This window comes from Nelumbo nucifera, chromosome 5, assembly GCF_055504915.1.
Source record: "Nelumbo nucifera cultivar China Antique chromosome 5, China Antique-T2T, whole genome shotgun sequence".
Lineage (NCBI taxonomy): Eukaryota > Viridiplantae > Streptophyta > Magnoliopsida > Proteales > Nelumbonaceae > Nelumbo > Nelumbo nucifera.
In genome coordinates, this window is record NC_142653.1 from 28,649,655 (window position 1) to 28,674,481 (window position 24,827).

General features: G+C 34.6%; 1 protein-coding gene across 2 annotated transcripts; it reads right to left on the minus strand.

Moving 5' to 3' along the window:
• Positions 1-1,034: 1,034 nt before the first annotated feature.
• On the minus strand, positions 1,035-12,383 carry LOC104600135 (E3 ubiquitin ligase BIG BROTHER-related). Of its 2 annotated transcripts, none has more exons than XM_010262978.3 (7): positions 11,948-12,383; positions 11,406-11,700; positions 11,259-11,299; positions 3,455-3,496; positions 3,253-3,374; positions 3,065-3,173; positions 1,035-1,357 (listed from the first exon to the last, which is right to left on the minus strand). In XM_010262978.3, exons 1-7 carry the CDS (start codon positions 12,125-12,127, stop codon positions 1,310-1,312), a joined length of 837 nt encoding a protein of 278 aa, XP_010261280.1. In that variant the 5' UTR covers positions 12,128-12,383; the 3' UTR covers positions 1,035-1,309. The 2 variants fall into 2 exon arrangements, with proteins under 2 accessions (XP_010261280.1, XP_088744622.1); XM_088888496.1 differs by lacking the exon at positions 1,035-1,357 and adding an exon at positions 2,158-2,332.
• Between the last annotated feature and the right edge of the window lie 12,444 nt (positions 12,384-24,827).

Genomic DNA, 24,827 nt, shown 5'->3' on the forward strand with positions numbered 1-24,827 from the left:
GGAAGATATTTCATGGGAATATCTTCCCATGAAATAAAGCACAGAAATATAGAGATATTCCCAGTGAAAGGTTATAAAGGCTGTTTGAACACTGTTCGAACGGGCCTTTCTCTGACTGAAACCAATTCCATCACAATCTGACGAAAATGAAGCCACTGATTATACTTGCACCAGGTATTTTTAGCACAAACCATGTCATGTCAGTTTCAACATCCACTTTTTTTTCATTTTAATACCTTTTTTTTATGTTTCCGGTACTTATCATGGGAGTGGAAGGTGCTTTGCATCTCGTGGATAAATGCATTTATCCAAGCAAACATTCTTGTGAAACATTTACCCAAATAAATTTATTTATCGCTGTTCTTTTATTTTCTAGGTAAAATTGCACAATGACCATTTTATTCAAAAAAAAAAAAAGTGCCCTTTGTCCCATCGCGTATTAACAATTTTCAGCACAAGTGGTTAAGTGATTTACTGGTTTAGAGGGTATTATTCAAAAAGCGATGATTGTCTAATCACATACCACAAATTTATTTCTTTTTCACGAGACCCTCCAACTTACCCACCCCCAATTTCCAGAAACTAGGCCATAATTTTACTTTCCAGCTAGGGGTGGACTGAACGGTAAAAATCCCTTTTTACTTTTACCTACCAACCTGCCGGTCAGATCATTCAGTCCTTAAAAACCATTAAAATAACTGGGACCCAAAAAGCTCAACGGACGACCAGGTCACCAGTTGAACCCCCCAGTCCAGTCATAGGCTCATAGCCTGAAGAGAGAATGATTGGATGAACACCTCAAGACCTCAAGACCTCAATGCCTCCAAGAGCTTCAGGCTTTGATCCTCATAGATCCCCTTAAATCACAAAATGGCGAGGCATCATGATTCATGACCCATGAAGCCATAAGCCCATACGTCCATAACGCCCTCTACTATGACAAGTTATCTCTACATTTTGTTCTCGTGATTAAGGGCTCCATGATAGAATGGACCAGTGTTGCTAATATTGCTTAAGAAAATTAAAACGAAATATTTGAGGCAGTGCCGAAGAATACCAACGAATAATCTTCATAAGAAACTTTAGCTGACATGTATGTGCAAAGCATTGCCAAGGATGAATAACTCAAAAAACATCCAATCCATTCAGTAAGAAAAAAAGAATCGACATACAAACATGCTTAAATAATGTATTTTTCAGAAAGAGGCACAGGGTACCCAAAACAAATGCTGTGGCCTCTATTTCTTCCAATCCATCTTAAGGCATATTGTGCAAACTTATAAAAAGCGATCCACAACGTCCAACATCCTTATCTGCTTTCTGAAGTAGAAACCTCGGCACTGCACACTGGGCAGACCTGCACAAGCACCAATTAAACATTTGTTAGTGTGTCAATACCTTCTCTAGAAGATTGTTTCCAATTCCCTAATTTCCCCATTCACCCAAAGTCAAAGTGCCCAAGCTATGTAGCTTAATATAGAGATGTTGATCTTTCTTGGAAGCACAACAAAGTGTGTCAACGTTCTGCTATGGCATTGGTTGATAACAGATTACAATTATACCAATAATTTGTCAGCATCATCATTGAAGAACACAACTATCCATGGATGGATTGCCATTAATTTTCTTTTCTAATCCTTTTAGAGATGGTCCTTGTCAACCTCTTTGGCATTCCACCACAGCCCCACCCACCCACCCACCCACCCACACCCATAAAAAAATATAAAAACAAAAAAAAAAGAATGGAATTACTGAGAAAGGATGACAGGGAAAATATAAATGTCAAACAGTAACTTTTACACCTCTGCCGAATGCTGAAAGCGTTCTAGTCAGTTGCCAATAACAGTCCCAATTAAGATGCCGTTTAGCAAGTCTTTCTAGGAAGATCTTTTGACAGCCAAGAAGACCAAAAGACATACAAAGCTTTTGGGGTCTTGTCTTTAAAGATCAAGACCATTTGGTAAATATCCTAGTCTACCATGGTCTACCAGGCTGTTAAACGAAAGATTTTAGGTGCGGAAAGATGGCTTCCTGATTTTGGCCTTTTGGGCTTCCATGATCTTTCTATGACGTGGTTTTTTTTCTGGCTTCATTCATGTCTTTCGTTGCCAAACAGAAAAAAGACTTTTTTGGTCTAGTGGTCTTTGAAAAGCCTCAAAGATCTTCCAAAAAACTTGCCAAAGAGGCCCAAAGTTTGTCTTAATCAAGAAGTTAATCAGATGGCAAATATTTTGACAAAGAAGATCAAATGCCAACAGGATGGAAATGCCAGATAACAAGCCCCGCCAGTTTTCTATTATTGAAACTCCTCTCCAACAAAAATAACTTTATCCTGAGCTCCAAAAGGTTCAAACCTCAGTTGAAACTACTCTTGATGTAAATGCATTGCAAAAAAAAAAAAAGCTTAAACATGAAATCCAGATATAAAAGTACATGGAATTCTTGCTCTACTGCAAGGAATAAGGTTAATGCACTCACCGTAATTTCAAATGCTGGAACTTGAAAGCGAAAGAGGTTGTCATTATTACATTTATTTATTAAAATAGTATGAGCTCTGGCATCCAGGTAAACATCTCATTCATTTGGATTATGAGATAAGGAAATTCAGCTAATAGTTTAGCCAGGTAGGGAATTCAAAGAGAAGTTATATTGGGGGCATCTACTCTTGAAGCATCATAATTACCAAAGAGTGAAAAAGATAAATATAAGGGGCCAGCTTTAATGAGGGTTTCTTGTGTGAAGATTGGAGAGTGGCTTCTGTAAATGGACATAATCTTTTCTTTACATTACCGTCTCTTCATCCTTTTCATTAATAAAGATTTTCAGGTTACTGATCAAAAGAAATACAGAAGTACATGAAGATGGTTGAATCCAAAAAGATACAGGCCACAATGTATCCCACTATAATGAAAGTTCATAGGACCATGATTTAGAAAGATGAAGACGATAAATCTAAGCAATATATAAATATTGATGTAAATTATCCAAAAAGAATAAAAGGACCCCAGACCATGAAATAATGAAAAGTACACTGAAAGGAACAGAATGGAACTCAAAAGCTTGCCTTGTTTATTTGAAGCCAGTTAGTAATGCACTCAGAGTGATATGAGTGCTTGCATGAAAGAACAGTCAAGGTCTCACCATCCTCATAGTCCAACCGACAAATAACACACCTGAAAGAAGCATTCACAAACTCCATCAGCATATTACTAGAACGCATGATCTAAGAGTAAGAAGGATGCAAGTTCTTACTGATCAGTGCTTCCATCCTGGTTGCTTTGTGCGTTGTAACTAACTGAAGGTAACGAGGCAATCATATCTGCAGAAAGACCACGGCTCTCTGTTCCAACTACCTCACCCAAGGCAAGCAATTCCTGTAAACATATAACAACATCCATAACATAAACTGAAATATAAGCTACCAAAAGCACCAGTATCAAAAAGTTAAGTCTACCTCATATGATAGTTCATCTGGATCAACCTCCTCCCATGTATCCTGGAAAGCAAATGAAATACAGAATGCATAATAGGAAGTCAAATACTTCAACCAAGCAAAGGGAAGAATATCTCACACTAAGAAAAGAATCCACAGTTGAAAATTCAAACTAGAGGTACACATACATTTCTTCCTCTTCTCTACTTCCATGCTTGTTCATCAAATAATAAGGTTGTTACCAAATGGCAACAAGCATGAAGTCTTAAAATTTCTCTACCTTATAACAGGGCTTAGAGGTGGAAAATGTTTTCAGCAGACATCCAAAAAGTTTTATCCATGCTAGCACCCTAGCATTCAGATGTATCAAGAGACCAGTTGCTAGAACACAAATACAGAAAACAGAACCATATGCATCCACTTGCAAATAAATGTGCCTAAGTTATTGACTGCACAAACTTATTCAATAGAAAAAGAAAAAGAATGGAAGCATGAGAGGGATTCCTTTAGGCCAGGTTGTACACAATGATGCACACATCATAGTTTCAACTTTCTCAACAATTTAAATAAGCAATCTGTGACTTCAAAAGACCAATCCCGAACAAGAATCTCAGACCAACTAATTGCCAAAAGAAATTTGCATTTGAAGAGACCACTGAAGAGATGTTTAGAGAGTGAGGATTTTCATGATCGAAACTACCTTTTCTGTTTATATGTTTCCTCTCCCCAGACATGTGGGAATTACATTCTTTCAAAACAACCCAACACACTGCAAATACCAATGGATTCCACAATATCTTCCCCTAAAGGGTAAATCCCTGAGGTGGCTAAGAGGTGGTTAACATGGGAATATCCTTAAGCATAACCTAGATTCTTTTAGATGATACCAGAAACTGGAGAGGGCAACACAACAAGCAATTACCTCATTGCATTGGTAGCACGTTCTCCCAGAAGAGCACAAATAGAGGTAGCTTGGAAACCACCTGAATAGGGCTGCATAAAGTTTTGATGGATGTTGGCTGAGACGGGGAATCTCTGAATTTTCCCCATCCCAAGGCAACCACCTAAAAATAATCTAATTTGTGGATATTTTACAAATAGGATTATGGGAATTTGGAGGTATTTTAGGTATTGGATTATGACAAATTGGGGGTACTTAATAAATGGAATGATGGGGTCCTAGGATTTTAGGACTTTGAGGAAAACTTAGAGACATTTTAAAAATCATTCTAGGGATATTTTACTAATTTACCATCGGTTTTGGGGCGAGTTTGGAGAATTATATGAAAACCCCATCCCCACCCCATCCCCATTTAAGATCAGAGGAAACCCAGCCCATTCAGGGCAAGGTGGGACCACAGTTTTACAGGGAAAACTGCTATCCCTATCATCAGATCTTAACCAAAGGGACAAACATAGATTCCCATGGCCAAGCGGAGTGCATGGAATGTGTGCTTGTTGGATAATAAAAACCAGCCTGCATGGAAGATATGCTCTTCCGGTCTTCCCTTGGGCAAGAGGAAGCTGAAATGAGGGTCTTCAATGGGGCAGGTCGACATGTTATTCAACAGAGATTTAGAATCTAGAAAGGAGAGGAGTCATTGGGTAGTCAGTAGTCCATAGGTTAGGTAGTCAGTTGTTAGTAGTCAATGGTCATAACTCACAAGTGATAGGTTATAGATAAATAGGAATACCCATCAGCTAACTTATATGTAAGAAATGAAATAATATATATAAATCAAATTGGATATATCCAAATGGATCGAATTCGAATTGGATTGATATTTGATCCATTTGCAATTCTGCATTCTTGGAGTACCACAAAAAGATCTAGGTCACAAAGCTCATGGCTAGATCGATCAATTTCAGGTCAAATAGGAAGAACTAGTTTCTTTTTGGAAAGTGCCAACACATAATGGCTTAAGTCATATTTATCAAAAAAAAAAAGGCTTGAGTCATTGTTCCCATTTACTTACTAACACATCATGGAAAAGGTGCACCATTAGAGTGAGTGTACCCACCATCTCTAAGCTCCACTCCTTCGACTAATTGTTCGCATCGAATCTTAGGTTCTCTATTGCACTCCATAAATAGGGTTCATTTCACCTTTCCCCCACAACACTTGTACACTATTGGTCATTGAGGAATACTTAGGCTTAGAGGGTGGTCCCCCTTTCTCACATAAAAGGTTGACATCACGATGAAATTGCAAACACATGGGATCTTTGGCTCATAGCAAATGCATGTTGCTTCCAATCTGAACTACTCATTCAGATGAGTACCTATGACGGCAAACAACATTGACAAGGCTCTTGCAAGGGTTGGTAACTTGAGAAAAATTGGTTTGGGGGCATCATGCCCAAGGATGAATTTATAACAAGGTGACAAATTAATGTTTTTTCTTTATGTCAGCATCAGACTGTTGTACCACTTGCTTCACCATTTATGGAGTGAAGTGTTTTTCCACTTCCTAAGAAAGTTTTGCTGTTTGTTGATGATAAAGAAATTTCTAAAATCATGTAACAAGACCTCCAAAACTTCTCTAAGTCACATAAAGTCATCTAACAAGACCCAGAGGATGACAATTCTGATGAGGAGCAAGAGGAGGAGGGAAAGGAGATAGATTAGGAAGGTAGAAGAGAAGTTGGACGTGGACAAGGTAGTGAAAAATGCAGTTCAAGTAAACAAGGTTTTAGGGCTCTGTGTGTTAGGAGGGGAAGAAATGGCAAGGAAGAATTTGTTTAAGGACCTTGAAGAGAGTTTTCCATTACCTAAAGACAAATCTGAAGAGGATTCTTGAAGGGCTTACTATCACAAGAACCTTATTGGGGTGGGGTCTTTTAAAGGGCTAGGGTCTTGATGGGGATCAAGGTGTTACTTTGTTTTTTCTTTTTTTTGGCTTTTGTTGTCTCAGAAATTCAATTTTGTTTTTTAAAAAAGTTAACCAAGATTCATTTATAAAAAAAGAGGTACATGAGAATATGTACAAAGCAGGGGGAGAACCCCTACAAATTACAAAGGAGGAAGTTTGTCGCTATATAGTTGCTCTAAGAACACACCACATTTAGCTAAGCCTTTTGCTGTATGATTGTATTCCCTAGGAATCCAAACTAACTTTACATTTAGGCATTCCAAAGAGTCCCTGGCCTCTTCTAAATAGTGACATAATCTCCAAGGTCCCCCCCTCTTTGTCTCTTAACCATTTTATAGTATTTGCTGAATCACCTGTAATGGTTATATTTTGAATTCCCAAACTTTTTATTATTCTGATTCCTGTGAGGGCAGCCATTACTTCAGCCTTTGTGGAATTTGTCACGCCAATTGGACCGCTGAAAGTCCAACAGATGTTTCCCCTTTCATCCCTTAATAATCCTCCAATACCAGCTAATCCGGGATTACCTAAAGCACTTCCATCAAAGTTTAAGATCATCACACCTTCACTGATGGGTTCAGGAAGTCTCAAGGGTGGTTGATGGAGGTGAGGGAGAAATAAGAAAAGGTAAGAATCTCTAATGAGGTCATTGACTGAGACTCCTCTGAAAAGATCTGAATTCACCATCCAAAGGTTGCACAGGTAAGAGATGTCTGAAATTAACTCCTCCAGGGGCCTTGATTTGTTGTCAAAAAGTCTTTTATTTCTTTCATCCCAAACACCCCACAGCACTGCATGTAACCCTGATTGCCAGTAAATTTTACCCCTCTTACTTAAACTTGTTCCTTGCCACTAATGTAGAAGGTCCTTAACATGCTTTGGTATAGCCCAACTGTAACCTGCCATTTTTAGAAAATGGAACCATATCTTTTGGGTGAATTTGCAGTGAAGGAAAATGTGATATGTTGATTCTCCATCACTGAGGCATAAAAAACAAACATGAGGGGAGATAGACAGTCTACCCAAAAACGTTTTTTGCAAGAGATCACAAGTGTTAACTTTCTGGAGGCAAGCTTCCCAGACAAAGAAACAAACTCTTGAGGGAATGTGGCTGCACCAGATCAGGTAAGGGGGATGATGATCATCAGTAATCAAAGCCTTGAACATAGACTTAGAAGAGAATTCGCCAGTGGAGTGCAAGGTCCAGATTCGGGTGTCAGACTTGGAGGGGGAGATGTAAGCTTCTTTAAGGGTCTGAATTAATGTTATTAATTCAGCAATTTCCAAATCCCTTAGGGGATTCTGGGTCAAAGGTTTAGGGTGTTCTCAACAATTTGGTCTGGAAGGCAGGCAGAAATAGTGGCTTCTTGGTAAAGGGTAAGGGTAAAAAGTCTAGGGAAGGAGGCAGCAAGGGTAGATTCCCCCCACCAAAGTCTTTCCAGAATTTTATTGATTTCTTGTCACGTGTATTTATCTCTTTTCATTTTAAAGTTCTATCCAATAGAACTTAAGGGACAACGAATAACACCAAGCCCACTTTTTTTTGTCAATAGAGCCCACATTTTTCTTTTCTTGTTATGAGTAGTTAAGCATTGAACCCTTAATTTAAGAAAATGACAACGTAAGAGGATAATAGGAAATCTTCGAGCCACTTTGCCTACTTGGTATTTTAACAATTCAAGAAATACTTGGTACTTTTTCAGTATGACACAATAGCATACTTATAAAAAAAATACCAAAAGCCAAGCCTAGTGGCATGTGGGCTTGCACACAAGTAACTTGATTAAGTGCAGCATCATACCATATAGGGGCACAAGTCAGGACCTGACTTGAAGGATATGCACAGGACAGGGCATCAGGCCCAGGCCCATTCTGATTTTAACAAACATATCGTCATCGTCATCGTTGTCCATGCCTTACCCCAACTATATAAGGTCAGATACATGAATCCCGTTTCACCAATCCATTCTATTTAATGCCATATCCACTATTATATTATTAGTGATTAAACAATTTCTTACTACTTCTACCCATGTCCTTTTTGGTCACCCCTAGCCCTTCTAACCCCTTCAACTTGTAACAAATCACTTCTACAGTCTTAGTCAACTTTCTCTCATTTTATCAACTATTGGAACTACTTATAGGTTCCTAGGAATGACTTCATTCCTAATCCAATCCTTTCTAGTTTTCCACTCATACTTCTTAGGATTCACATTTTTTCCACATTCATTTTTTGGACATGTTGTTTTTTGACTGCCCAACACTCTACTCCATACAACATAGCAGGCCTTACAACAGATTAACAGTTTTACAGAACTTCCGTTTTAATCTGAGTGGTATTCACATATTACATGTAAGTCCAGATGCACCCCTCCATCTTGCCCATCCTATTCTAATTCTTTAGGTGATATTCGCCTCAATCTCTCCCTTGTTATGAATTATTTGAACCCGTGCACTAGAAATGGTCACATTGAATTACTTTGGTCTCCAATCCTAAGTGTATCCTGATTTACACTCCTAAGTCCTAGTATTACTAAAATCGCATGTCATATACTCTATTTTAGTCCTACTTATTTTAAAATCTCTTGTTTCTAAGGGATTTGTCCATAAGCTTAATTATGCATTTACTCTTTCATTAATTTCATCAATTAAAACAACATCATCCACAAATAACATGCACCATGGAACTTCCTCTTGAATGCGTTTAGTCAATTCATCTATGAACAATGCAAATAAACAAGGGCTAAGTGTTGAACCTTAGTGAAGACCCATCATAACTGTAAAATATAATCTTTCCCACTTGTGTTCTAATATTGGTTGTTGCCCCCTCATACATATCCTTAATGACGTCTATATACCTATTATGAACCCCTTTCTTTTTTAAGACCCACAATATTATCTCTCTACGAACTCTATCATATGCCTTTTTCTATATCAATGAATACCATATGAAGATCTTTCCTCTTCCCTCTAATTTTTTCCATCCATTATCTCAAAAGAAAAATACATTCCATGGCTGATCTCCCTAGTCCCTATCATAAAGCCAAATTGGTTCTTTGATAAATTTATTCTAAGTCATAATCTTTGTTCAACTATTCTTTCCCAAAGATCCATAGTAGCTCATGAATGTAATCCCCTGATAGCTATTACAACTTTGTATATCACATTTGTTCTTAAACATAAGCATCATGTTGTTATTTCTCCAAACATCTAGTATCTTCTTTCTTTCACTACTTATTAAATAGTGTAGTTAGCCATAACAAGCCTAACTCTCCCATACCTTTTCACTTCTATTGGAATCCCATCGGGTCCTAACACTTTTCCTTTCTTCATCTTATTTAATGCCTCTTTTACTTTAATAGGTCTAACACTATGAAGGCAAATGTTATTTTTAGCACTACTAGTATTGCTAGATTCTCCAATAAAAATATATTCTTAACCAAAAATTATAAAAAAATAAAATGAAAAGTATATTGAACAATATGATATTGCACAACTTCCAAATGCACAAGCACATTTAGAAGCACTTATATGAATTACTAAGAAAGAAATTGACATATATTAGTGAATCACTGATGCAACTCCAATCAAATTATTACACAATTATTGCTTCCCATAAAAGATACACACTACACACTAACAAGGTACATGTGTATATGGTCTCTACTACTCATACGTGATTACATCCAAGCACAACTAAAGAAGATATGGCAATGAATCATAGGTTGCACCCAGACATACATCATAGTAAGCAACATATCATACTAGAAGGCATGGACATAACTATAGCTCGAAACCAAGAATTGCAGTAGCTTGGAACACATCCTACTTGCTAATATTAGCACTTCAAAGCATAATAAATAAAAAAAGGTTATGTTTCAATCTATTACTACTATATCCTTTCTTTTTCCTTGATATTCAATTCAACCACAGTTCACTATCACCATCACACACCATATTTAATCTTTCCATGTTCTTGCTCTTTTATCTAATCACCTCCCCCCCCCAAAGAAAAAAGGAAGTACCTTTAAACCTTGTTGCCCATGAAAATTAAATCTCTCACTTTTGAGTTACTATTCAAGAATAAGCACCATCATACTATGAAATGGGGATTGTGCTGATAAAAGTCAAAGATGATAAAATATTTTAGTAATTTAGATAAGGTGAAAATCAGGTTTTTCAAGTTGGGGAATTTCAGCTACACCAGGCTCAAAGTTGGGATCATGCTCAGGCTTAAGCTCAAGTCCACTCAATTTAACAAATGCTCAACCCAACCCAAACCAGGTTGCTCCCTTTAATTAGGGATACTGTGTAAAGTGAGCAAACCATCAAATGCAATAGTGTTAAACAGTTAAATAATCACCCCATCTATTGTTTCTAGGTTCAGACAGATCCAAGACTTTCATTTTCTTTCTTTTACCTTTTTCCTTTTTAGGTTGATATGTTGGATCCACTTTGCAATGTGTACAATGTAATTCACGTTTAACAATATTAATTGGCCAATGCTTTCAGCATAAACCATCAAATTTTGTACAAACATATATTTGTGGGAACTAAATATAGCTTCTTCCACATAAGAGCTTCTATACTCAAAACTCAGTTCCTTATAACTCAAGAAACAGTTATAAACAAGTAAGAAGCAACTGGAATACATTTTCCCTTTTTTTCAAATAAGGTAAAGCATACTTTCGTTGAATGAAAAGTAAAGGGAAATAGGTGCTGAAGATGGCCAACGGAAACACACCAGAATAAAATGTACCAGCAATTTTAAAGACTGATATTATGGATTCAAGGTATGAAAAGAGAGTCATAATTACAATAGTCAATTTAGAAGTAATGGTGTTTCAACTATGAACTGTTTTCTAGTATCAAGATTATTCACCTCTCAAACATTCTAACAATGGCATTCAAGATACAAAAGATAAAAGCTAAATCGTGAAGATAAATATACACCTGAGAGTTACTGCCATGGTCTTCACTATCCTCTGCTTCCCCTACGATCATATAAACGTTGATATAAGCTTCAACAATTATGTGAAAATTAACGAACCTTGCAATTGCAAGACACAAAGAGTAACGCGATAAAATAGAATCGCTCACAGTCATTAATTCCGGCAAGAGCCATCAAGTGCACGGCCATTTCAGCTTCTTGGAGAGCCCTAGCATAAGCCTCATCGCTGTCAAAGGCCGATGGATCAAGTTCAGTAGCCTGATTGTTATCCCCAGCATCAACCCGTGCATGGACATCGAATGCATCTTCATCAGCATCAGTCTCAGCATTCTCTTCCTCGTTTTGATCATCAACATCATCTTCATAGACATAACTTCCATTCTCCGAACTTCCATAATCACTCCCTTCACCACTATTCATTCTTAGCATCATATATGCCCGTTCCTATATCATATCCAACCACCACCAGTCAATTGAAAACGCAAGTCAATCCACCGTAAATAGAATGAGTATCAGAGACAATCGACAACAAACCAAAACAAATAACTATTAATTAAAAGATAACTTGCAATCAAACCACTAAAAGAATGAAGAGAGGCGATGAATACAAAAAACCTCCCCCCCCCCACAAAAAAAAAAAAATTCGGATTCTGATTTAGATAAAATAAATAAATAAAAGAGTCGACCATACCTGTTCTTGTAGGGTCCTAGCGAGTGCGAGGTCTGCATCGACCTGGCTGAGGCTCGTGAACGGCGTCCTTGAAGTCTGCCGAGATGCAGCCAAATTTGATTCGGGCTCAGCTTCTGTTACAGAATTAGGGCTTTCTTCATTCTTCTTTGCTCCATCGCAACCTTCCCTAGAATTCTCCATGCCTCTGAAAATCGAAACCTAAAAGCAAATAGAAATAATATAAAACAAAGAACAGTCGAAATCGAGGGATCGAAAGATTCGATCGTATCAGATTGACCAAAGGATCAGAGAACGAAGAAGAAAACTAGGAAGAGAATGAAAACGAGTTCGACGATTGCCGTATCACTGAGCAGTATTGCCCTCTCGCCCCTCAGTTAAATAATATCATAGAACAAAGTAGATTTCTACGAGCAGGAGCGTATGTATGTGGGTCTTCTTTACCTCCGTTAATTAATATGTATGTTGTTTAAAAAAATAAAAACTCTGGGCTGCGGCCTTTTTCCACTAATAGGTGACGTGTCATCACATTATAAATGATCAAATACAACCACGAATATCACCGTTGCATTTGAATCTTTTTGTCGTATGGGGTACGGACTACTTCAATTAGATATGGAATATTCGGATATAGGATCAAACCAAATTTGAGATGTGCGGCTGTGGCGTCTTCTCGTGAAATGTCCGGTTTCAGAACTAAGTTGGCTGGTTGCAACTAACAACACAACCTTCCGATTCATAATGAAACACGGATAGAGCTGACTATTGATTAGGGGTGACAACGAGTCGAGCTTTTTATAAGAGATGATCGAGTTCGGTTCTGCTCGGTTTTAGTCATTTAATGGCTTGAATAATAAACGAGTCGAGTTCGAATTTATTAGAGGTCGGTTCGTGAAAGTTGCGAATCGGCTTGAACATATAATACATATAATAAAATTATAGAAAATAATATATATAATAAAAATATTATAATTATTAATTATTATAATTCTTAATCTTTAAATATAAAATAATTTTTTATATATAATTTTTATTTTTATAAAATTTATAATAAATATTTTTATAAAATGTAAAACAAGTTGAGCCGAGTTGAGCTCGAGCCTGGTACTATTCAGCTCGGTTCGGCTTGAATCCACCCCTACCGTTGACGAGTCGGAAAAATCTAGGGGTGCCCACGATTGGATAAACCATGGGGTTTTTTTAACCGAACTGGTACTGCCAGTTTTTGGAAAACCAGTAATTGGAATATAACCGAACAAGGTTCAAAGTATCGATACGATATGCCCCGTATCGGGTGTATTGTATCGTATCTTTTGGTCTCGATACACCTATTTACAAGTGTTTCGGGACCCTGGTTTATTTCAGTAAAAAAACCATTAAAAACATCTTTAAAAATCAAATTTTGAAAAAAAAACTAAAAAAAACATTGAGAGTGTATTTTTAAGTATTGATACAACCTTGCCGATACACAAGGGTGTATCGATACTTTGAAGCATGGAACCGAAGCCCGTCAGTTAACTAGTTGACTGGTTTGGTTCATCGGTTTTTTGGTTTTTTAATTTTTACAATATATGTTATATAAATATATATATATATATAATTTTATATTTTAAATAATAAATAATATATCAAATATTATAAATATATATATATATTTTTATAATATAATGCATATTTATTAATTTATAATATATAAAATATATATAATATATAATGTACATAAATATATAGAAATATATGTATAACGGTTGGTTCGATTAACCGTCGGAATTCTATATTGGTTAACTGAAACCAAACCAGTACCTTCCGTTTTTTAAAAAAACTAAACCGACCAGTTTGATTAACCAATTTTTTGAATCAGTTTTGGTTAGTTTTTTTGGTTTTTTTGCTCACCCCTAGGGAGATCACATTAGTGCCCCACATTTACATCCCAGCATGCATTTGGAGCATCTCTCGTTCCCAATACGCGGTTGAGATGTGTTGTAGGGCGTCGATGTAAACTTGAGTCAGGAATCAAGATCTCCTGCACCCATCTACAACTAGGGGTGATCATGGGTCGGGCCGAGCTAGGCTTTGCACTTGTGATAAGGGCAATAGCTTAGGTCCAGGCCCGGGGTGCCAGGCTTGAAACATAAGCCCTAACCCAGGTCTATATGGGCCTGGGCCGGGCCGGGCCTAATTCCGGGCCAATGTCAATCATATATAAAGCCTTACACATCTATACATTAAATGACATAACATGCATATAAACTTATTTTATACATTATATAATATAAAATATTACATATAATACAAATTATACATGTCATGTTATAATATTTAATATAATGTAAAATAGCATATATACATATGTATACATTATACACAAAATGTGTAAGTTTAAATATATGCGGGTCGGGCCGGGCTTAAAGTATTAAGCCGAAGCCCAGCACTAAAAATTGCGAGCCTAATGTGGGCCCGGGCCTGGGCCAGGCCTGAACACAAATATTTCTTCTTAGAATGTATTGATTTGACCCCATAAGCGGGACCACCACCCAATAACATGTTACTGCCAGAAGCAGAACCCCGTATTTCTTCTAGAGAATCTCCTAATTGTTCCAGAGCAACTAGAAATGTATTCTTTAACCAAAAAGAATCCAGTTCAAATGTAGGATACCTACCCAAAAGTTTTTCGTAACTCTTTCATGTATGATGGAATCATCGAAGATTTGATCTTTTCAAACTTTGTATGTAACTCACTAGAGGCTCGGGAAACAAAGAGAAGATGTGTACGAATGAGATATCCAGCAACAAGAAGAAGGAAAATGATTGAATAGAGGAACTCTCGAGCATTTGGTGATCTCATATGTGTCCATATCAATGGAACGGGTGACTCATTATTTCGATGAATCATTTATTTGGACAGAAGAAGATTATGTAAACACTTACTCGAAATCTCACTTATCATATTCCATTGTGGAAGACACCATTTTTTATGGTGAATTAGCCAAATATTTAGTTATTTAAATATTTAAATAATCCATCAAATATTTAATTTTTGTTGTTATTTGAATTTTATTTATTTAATGCTATTACATATTATTAAATATTTGAAAGACATTTAAATTGATAATCCGGAAAAATATAATTTAAATTGTTAGTACATAATTTCATGATATATTTTATAAAAATATAAAATTATTTTTTGTATTTTTAATAAATACTTTAAAGTTATTATATAATTTTGTTAGAGTATTTAAATAATTCTTAATTTTTTTAATCCAAACTTTCTTTAAATAGATATAGATAAAAAGTATGGGAGAGGAAAAATAGGAATTAGAGATAATTCATGAGAGAAACTCTATACTAAATTAGAGATAATTGTGGAGATAAATAGGAATTAGAGATAATTTAGAAGATAAATAGGAATTATAGATAATTCTAGAGAAAGTGAGGGAGGTAGTTTAGGATACATTTTAAGAGAAGAAATTATTTAGGTTATTGGAAAAGTGCATCTTATTAGTTGTTTCAAAAATGACATGGAACAAAAAAAAACAAAAAATTCAATAAAAAAAGAAAATTTCTTGACCGCTTTGTTAAGAAAACCTAAACAATAAAACACATAAGAGTGTTATATATATATATATATTAAAACAAAGCGGCCAAGAAATTTTCTCCTTTTTTTGAATTATTTATTTATTTTTTATTCCATGTCAATGAGATGCACGGCCAAGAAATTTTCTCCTTTTTTTGAATTTTTTATTTTTTTTATTCCATGTCAATGAGATGCACGGCCAAGAAATTTTCTCTTTTTTTCTCTTTTTTGTTTTTTTTATTCCATGCCAATGAGATACACTTTCCCATAACCTAAATAATCACTTCTCCTAAAATTTCTCCTAAACTACCTCCCCCACTTTCTCCAAAATGATCTCTAATTCCTATTTCTCTTCTAAATTATCTCTAATTCCTATTTATCTCTAAAATTATCTCTAATTTAGTAGAGAGTTTCTCTCCTAAATTATTTTTAATTCCTATTTATCCTCTCCCCTACTATTTATCTATATCTATCTAAAGAAATTTTGGATTAAAAATTTAAGAATTATTTAAATATTCTAACAAAATTATACAATAACTTTAAAATATTTATTAAAAACACAAAAAATAATTTTATATTTTTACAAAATATATCACAAAATTATGTACTAATAATTTAAATTATGTTTTTCCAAACAATCAATTTAAATGTTTTTCAAATATTTAATAATATGTAATAGCTTTAAATAAATAACATTCAAATAACAAAAAAATTTAAATATTTTATAGATTATTTAAATATTTATGATCATAACTAGATTTTCAATAGTTATAATAACGGAATTATGTAATAGATTAAAAAAATCTTTAAAGTAGAAAAATAATTTTAACATAATATTGAAAATAATAATAATTTAATATATTACAAAATTAATAATGAAATTATGTAATAATAGAATAAATTATGATTTTATGGATAATTAAATTAAATAATTAATTAATATTTTAAAATTTAAATATATTACATACTACTTAAGTATTTAAATAACAAAATTTTTAACATAACTAGATTTTAAATAGTTAAAATAAAGAAATTATGTAATAAATTAAAAAAATTCTGAAAAGTAGAAAATAATTATAACATAATATTGAAATTAATAATAATTTAATATTTTTACATAATATTGTAAATAACTAATTTCACTTATATCAAGTAATAATTTGAGAAAATAACTTTCAAAAAAATTAATATTTATTGATAATAATTTTAAATTCTTTATTTGTATTTATTATATAATTATATATACTACAATTAATATTTATTGTATTTCAGTAATTAGTTATTGTTTTTTTGATATATGTATTTTCAATGATTGTGCATAAATTTATTTTGTTTTGTTATTTAACAGAAAACTTTCAATAATTATTGGAGATTAAACTACTATTATTGAATTTTTTAAATATAATTTATTTTAGTTATTTTATTTATTGCATTTTTGTCCTAACTTATTGATTTCTTAATATTTATTATATGTTAAGCTATTATTTGAGATTATACTATTTATTGACTAAGTTAATATATTTTTAGTACTTATCGTATTTTTGTAACTATTGTAATTATTGTATTTTTTATTATCAACCTATTTTCAATAGTTATGTATTTTTGCTATAAATTTTCAATAATTATTGAAGATTAAACTATTGTTATTTATCGGAGATAAGACTATTAATTTAGCTAAAATTAAGAGTATTCATGAGTTGGTTCAGTCCGGCCGTAGGCTATTTGGCCAACCAAATTGACCTGTTCATGAGTTTTATTGGTTTGGGTTGGTTTTCACAAAAGGCATGTCAGTTCAAAAGATTTAAACTTAAAAATTAAATTTATTTTTAAAAAGTACAGTGCAATTATTAAAAACTAAATTTAAAAATTAGATTTATGTAATAAAACATTTTAGACTAAGAAATATGGGAAATTTCTCACTTTTTCATATTAAAAATTATATTTAAAATATTATATATATCTGTATATATATATCCATGGTTAGGTTGTTCAATTTTGGTTGGTTTACAAATGGCCAAAGTGAAACTGATCCATTTTGGTCGAATTGGGAAATTTTTGAACCAAAATCTACCTAAAATACTAGAAAATCGACCAACTCAGGTCGAGTTGATCGGATTTATCGGTTTCATCAGTTTGATGAATAAACCTAACTGAAATTAATTATTGTTATTTTTGTATTATAAAAAATTTATTAAAAATAGTATTTAAAATATGAATAATTATTAATTATTTAAAAAGTTGAAAATATAAAACAATTGTTTACTCTTATGTGTTTCTATTAGGGTCATTTACTATAATACACCTTATATTTTTACATATTTACTTAAACCTACCTTATAGTTTTTATTTTACTAAAACATCCCATATATTTTACAACTTATTTACTTAATCAACATTTCATTAAGGAGTGTTTGTTTTGCCATTAGGCCCATGATTTTTTATTCCAAAAATACCCTTTACACTTTTTTATACAGAAAACAAAATTGGCCAAATGTATCCAATAGAGTGGTTGCCCATGTCTTATTAAGGGCAAGAATGGTATTTTTATTTCTATTTTCTTTTGATTAAATTTATTTAAATGAACATTAGGGTCAATAATGTCATTTTCCACTATCATTTAATGGAAGCGTTGCAAATTATAAGTGGTGTTTTAGTAAAGTGCTAACTATAGGGTAGATTTTTGCAAATCCATGAAACTATAAGGGTATTTTAGTAAAGCTAAATAATAAAAATAAAATAATAAAACGCTAAGAGTATAAAATTGTTTTATATTGTCATTTTCGCACGGGATTTGTTAGGGAAAGCTAAATAATAAAACACATAAGAGTATACAATTGTTTTATATTTTAACTTTTTTAAATAATGATTAATTATTTATATTCTATAATACTTTTAATAACTTTTTAAAATACAAAAATAGCAATAATTTATTTTAGCTAAGCTTGTCCATCGAACTAATGAAACCAACCAACCCGAATTGCTTAGTTTCTAATTTCATCTAAATTAATATTTTAATCTCTAATAAATAAAAGTAGTCTAATAAAAAAATTATTAAAAATTTATAGCGAAAATGCACAATAATTGAAAATATATTGATATGAAAATAAAATAAATAACTAATAAAAATATTTAATATTTTTATTTAATATTTATACTATTATTACATAATTTATACTAATAACCAAATATTTCGTGATGAATTTTGTAGAAATATATAACTATTAATAATATGAATATTATTAAATCTATTATAATTATTATTTGTGTTTTTAATAAATATTTTTAAAGTTATTATATAATTTGTTAAAATATTTAAATAATTTTTAAAATTTTAATTTAAACTTTCTTTAGATATAAATAGATAAAAAGTGGCAAAGAAGATAAATAGGAATTAGAGATAATTTGGAGAGAAATTCTCTATAAAATTAGAGATAAGTTAGGAGATAAATAGGAATTGGTGATGATTTAGGAGAAAGTGGGGGAGGTAGTTTAGGATAAATTTTAGGAGAATAGATTGTTGGGGAAGGAGAGCATCTGATTGGTTCTTTAAAAAATGATATAGAATAAAAAAATAAAAAATTCATAAAAAAGAGAAATTTTTTTGACCGCTTTGTTTTAATATATATATATATATATATACATACATATGTATATATATATATATATATATAGAGAGAGAGAGAGAGAGAGAGAGAGAGAGAGAGAGAGTGGATGCTTGCACTCAGAAAAAAAAAGTACGTTAACTTAACTCCAAAAAAAATATTTATATTATAATTTCTTAATTCAAATAAAAGATGGGATTAGTGTGGGATCCATATTAAGCCTTTCTAATTACAATTTCCTAGTTCAAGTAAAAAAGCGCACTCTGGTGGTTTATTAAGAGACATGGGTTCTAATTACTTTGCTTTAATTTAATTCAAATACAAATTCTTTTATATTATACTAGTTGGGACTCATGTGATAGGTCGGGTTCTTAATCAGACAAATCAGTTCTAGTCTCAGACTCTCAATGGGTCAGGTTCAAGGTGGCAATCATACTCCCCATCCCCAACCCTGATCTCAAAGTAATTCCTTGCCCTAATCCCAATCCCCATTTAAGAGAAAAACGAACCCCCATCCTTGATCCCTGAAGTGTAGGGGTGAGCAAAAAAAAAACTGAAAAACTGAACCGATCAAAACCAAACCAAAAAAATCAGTTAACCGAACTAATCGATTTGGTTAACCATTTAAAAAAACCAGCGGTTGATCGAACCGATCGATATATATACAGTAATATATGTTTATATAATATTATATTATATTATATATATATATATATATATTGAAAATGGAATAAAAAAGTTTGGCAATCTGAGGGACTTTCAGCCTTTCAATTGAAAGTTTCTAGAGTGCTAGACTGCCAGTCTCTCAGTCTTCGAAAATCGAAACTTTTCAGACTGTCTGCTAGAGTGCTAGACTCTCTCAATATTCTTTTCTCTTTTGTCTCTCTTTCAGTTTTCTTACTCTTCTTTGACTCTTCGTATTCCCCAGATGGCCGCACAGCCCATGCCAACCACCAGCACCAAGCGGCAATGCCGGTCACCGCCTCACCGGCAAGCAAGCACCAACAGTCCAACCTCCAATGCCATCTGTAATCTCTGTTGGTGCCGAACTAGTTAGGGCCCTGAACCTAGGCTTAGTATATGAAACATCAATAGATGACTTCCTAAATTTCCTAAATTACTATGGATACAAAGAAAAGATCATACACTCCATGTCTGGAACCAACTTCAGATGCCCATCCAACTCCTTGGAGGACTTCATCACTGATCTCAACTATCCCTCCATCTCCATCACCAAGTTGGATGGGCGCTGAGCTACTCGAATGGTGACCAGAATGGTCAACAACAAGGAAGTCATCCTTGCAAATCCACCTCTCAAGCTCTCACTTCAGGCGCCAGTTGACAGCAACCACCAACACCAACTAGTCTGGCACCGACAACAACCACCAGCACCAACCAGTCTGGCACTGACAACAACCGCTGACAGTTTTAAATATATTTTTGTTATTTAAATGCATAAAAAACCAAAAAACCAAACCACGATTAACCGGTCCACTGGTTAACTAGTGAACCGATTAATCGATTGCATCGGTTCGATTTTGGTTTTGAATATTTAAAAAATCGGTCTGGTTGGTTCGGTTTGAAAAAATACCCCAACCGAACTGGAGACATGTTCCTCATCAAGGACCTGAGCCCCCTAATTCTTTTTTTTTTAATTTTAATTAAAAGTTTGCTTTGGAGAATGATGTACTTATAAAAAGAAAAAAATCATTAATCTAAATTGATTTAAAACTTGAATTACATGTATTTGAGTTGAAATGAATATAAATCTATTTAAGAAAATATATGCAAATAACTTTTTAAAATTTCAATATAAGTAATATTTAAAAAAATTAATATATTATCGTCGAGGTTGGTTCGGGATGGGGACTTCACTCTTCGTCCTTGTCACTATCCTTGATCAGGTATTTGAATTAATCCCTATCCCTATCTTTGTCCCTATCTTGTCGTAACAATCTCCATACCAGACGTTGATTATCTATTTTTATTAAAGTAAATATAAATTAATATAATATCTATATTAACTTAACTAAATTAAATATACTTCCCAAAACACAATTAATTAGTTTCCTATATATTAGGCATCTCTGATAATTGCTCAATTAATTTAAGTAATTTACTCATTTGTAGGGGCGGAGCAAAGATTTTAAGGGGGGCAAAAATTAGGAAACATGAATAAAGAAGCTAAAACATAAATAAAACTTAAATAAATTTTAAAGGGAATTTTGAAGGCATAGGGAATTTTAAAGCTAAAACATGAATAAAGAAGCTAAATCTATAGTTATCTATGAAGGGAAGTTTTTGGATAAAAGAAGAGAATACTTTGTGAAGCAAAATGTCTACTGAATAGATATTTCTTAGGTAGCTGATGTGGAAATAAAAAAAAATAATAACAAAATTTAGTATCAATTAAAGAGGATGGAGAAAGATTGTTGAGTTGGACAATGCATTTCGAGCTCTAACTACTACTTTTTCATTGACTAATGATTGGGTGGTTTATTTTGAACCAATTTTCTTCTAAAAATTCTTTGCATCTTCATTTGCTTGTTTACACGTGTAAGTAAAGCTTTATAAATACAAACACCACTTTCTTTCCAAGACGGCAAATACCACTTTCTTTCTTCTCCCTAAAATGCTAAATTGTTTCTTAGTGTAGTGATCAAGGAAGACACTTATGTCGACCTCTTCTTTAGAACCCTCCTCTATTTTGGAAAATAATAGAGTCGTAAAAGACAAAGCGGTTAGAATTCAATCCAATGATTTGGCTCTGGACCTGCCCACGATCAATTCTGTCCACGTCTATCGATAGCACACTATACAATTTATGTGAATTGGGAACATCTCCCCTGCATGATACTATATATAGAAGGATGAGATATTCTCCATGTGTTACTGTGATATTATGTAAGTAGACACGGGCAGAATTTGTATGAATAGGAGATCCAGACTCCAATGAGATCAGAACCTCATGATCAATTCCCATTTTCCTTCTTTTTTTAGAACCTTCCTTTATAATAGAATTATATCTTCAAAAAATTAAAAAAAATAAAATATTGAACATATAAGTTTAAAACTAATCTTGAAAAGTAAAATATAGAATGCAGAAACTTAAAATAAAATTCAAAAAATAAAATATTAAACATAGAAATTTATAACTAAACTCATGATGAATTTTTTGTAACATTCATGCAACCTCTTACATGTAGAAAACAATGTTAACTCATAAGTCTTGATTGATTTGGTAATCTGATGCACACAACATCCTATGCTACTTTTTTCTTCCTCATTTCCTTTCTTTGAACAAAGAAGTTATCAGCCAATCTGACTCTATCATAGACGTCGAGAGTTTTCTGATTTTGATTCCTTGACATGGTTCCCTGATCAAAAGCGCTTCTATGGTTCCATGGTAACATCATTAATTAGTTCAACAAAACTACTTCATTCTTTGATTAAAAAGAAGAAAGAAACAACTCTAAGCCACCTATATACTATTTCTTGCAATAAAAATAAGACATTTTAGATGAATCAAACTTTACGTGGCTGACGTTAAAGGACTCTGAAATGAAGGAGCTTAAGGTTGTGTTTGGTTTGAAGGAAAAAGTAGGGAAAGGAAAGAAAAGGTAGGCCAAACATAGCCTAAATGTAACATAGCTGAGCACTACTTACTTGAATCAGAAATAACACATTACATGCTGAAACGAAGGATAAGTGCCAAGGTGGGAGGCATTTAGTATTCCTCCTTGGAAGGGGAAACATCTCCAATGGAGGTGATGAGGGGCATTTTGGTCAACCCACTTGATGATGGACACGTGGACGCTGTCAGTGACATAGTGTCCCACTTAGCAAGACAGCTCGTTGGCTCAACATGCAGCAGTCAATATTAGGTACGAAGCCGAGCTAGAGCAAGCTCGGCCCACAACGTCAATACAGCAAAACAGCTCGCTAGAGTAACACGTGGCAGTCAACATTAGATATGCGGCCGAGCTAGGGCGAGCTCAATCTTCCAACAGCCCCACGAACAACGCCCGTGTAAGCGCTGTAACCGCAGCATAGAGAACGGTCCACCGAGTTAACCACCTCCAGACCGGTAGGCGACCTGTAACCGCCGCATGGATCTAGCAAACAACTGACTAGTACACCCCATGATTTAGGAAACAACTTTGTACAAGGCTCAGAAACGTTACCTGGCAGCACTTGAGCCTCGGGTAGCTATAAAAAGACCCTAGGACCACTCCAAAAGGTATGCGCACATAAGCTCTCACTCTCTCATATTCTCTCCCATAAGGGACCATATGTTGACTTAAGCATCGGAGTGTCCCCCGGGTAAACATTTACCCAGACACTCTAACCTCTCTTCCTTTTCAACTCTCAGCTCGGACATCCATCTCGGCCTCATAGCTCGGCACTGTTGCTTGACTCACGACCATAGACTGAACTCAGTCTGAGCCACCTCATCAGACACAAAGGAGTGAACAGATTATGTGCCTCATTTATTGGTGGGCCTATTTTTGGCTTCATCAATTAGCGTCGTCTGTGGGAAACGCAACGAAAAGCTAGTGTTCCCTCCAATTTACCTCTTATTTTACTATTCACTTCAAAAAAGAAAACTCTCTAAATGGCACTTTCAGGAAATCCCTCCACCAACAACATCAATGGCCAGATCCCGACCATCACTATTGGTCAAATGGACGTTCCAATATTGCAAGAAAAGAATGTGAATATGCCTCCCCCCAATCTATGGAACCAACAGTACCTCCTGCAGTAGTGGATGTGCGACAGTTTAATGACTTCGTACGATGTGTCAATAACATGATTGAACAAATGTGGTCATGGAAATCATCACTAAACAACAACACTAGCTATCCCAGTAGCCACATCAACAACAACCTCAGCGGCTGTCCCAACAGCAGGCACACTAGCAGCAGCTCCAGCAACAGTTCCGTCAGCAATCCTAGCAACCCCACCAGCAATCTCAGCAGCGGAGTCAACCTTGGCACTCGACAATGTCTGGATTACCAGCACCCAGTGGCAACCAACCTCACGACAACCAACAACCCCCTATCCAACCTCTAGAATCAAGAAGGCTTGCCTCAATCATGAGTGCGCAGCCAGACCCACGTTCCAAACGGAGAAGGCATTGTGGCACCGGATGAACAAGGACCAGCAGAAAGCCAGGCGGAAGCCCCCGCTGAATCTAATGCGGCAAGCTCCACCGAGGGTACCAGAAGAAAGAAAAAGCACCGCGCAGGGAGAAAGACACGGCTCGCCTGGGCAAGGGGCGAAGCACAACCGGGAGAAGGTAGCGTGGCAATGGAGAGAATAATCTCCTTAACCGATCAACTTGGTCTAACCAGGGAAACCTCGCTTGCACCGGAAATCCTTAGAGCTCCATGCCCTAAAAACTTCCGGGCACCTACCCTGGAATCTTACCGAGGGAAGTCGAATCCGGTGGAGCACATTAACAGCTTTCAAGCTTTAATGCTCCTTCACGGAGCTAATGATGCTAGTATGTGCATAGCATTCCCCTTCACTTTAAAAGAAGAAGCTTGGTTATGGTATTCGGGATTGGCTCCAGAGTCCATAAAAAATTGGGACCAGTTCGCCCAACTCTTCATCAACCAATTCATCACAAGCATGCCGCATTCTAAATCATCTACGTGCCCCTCAACATAGTCTAGAAGTCCAATGATCCACTTAGGGAATACAT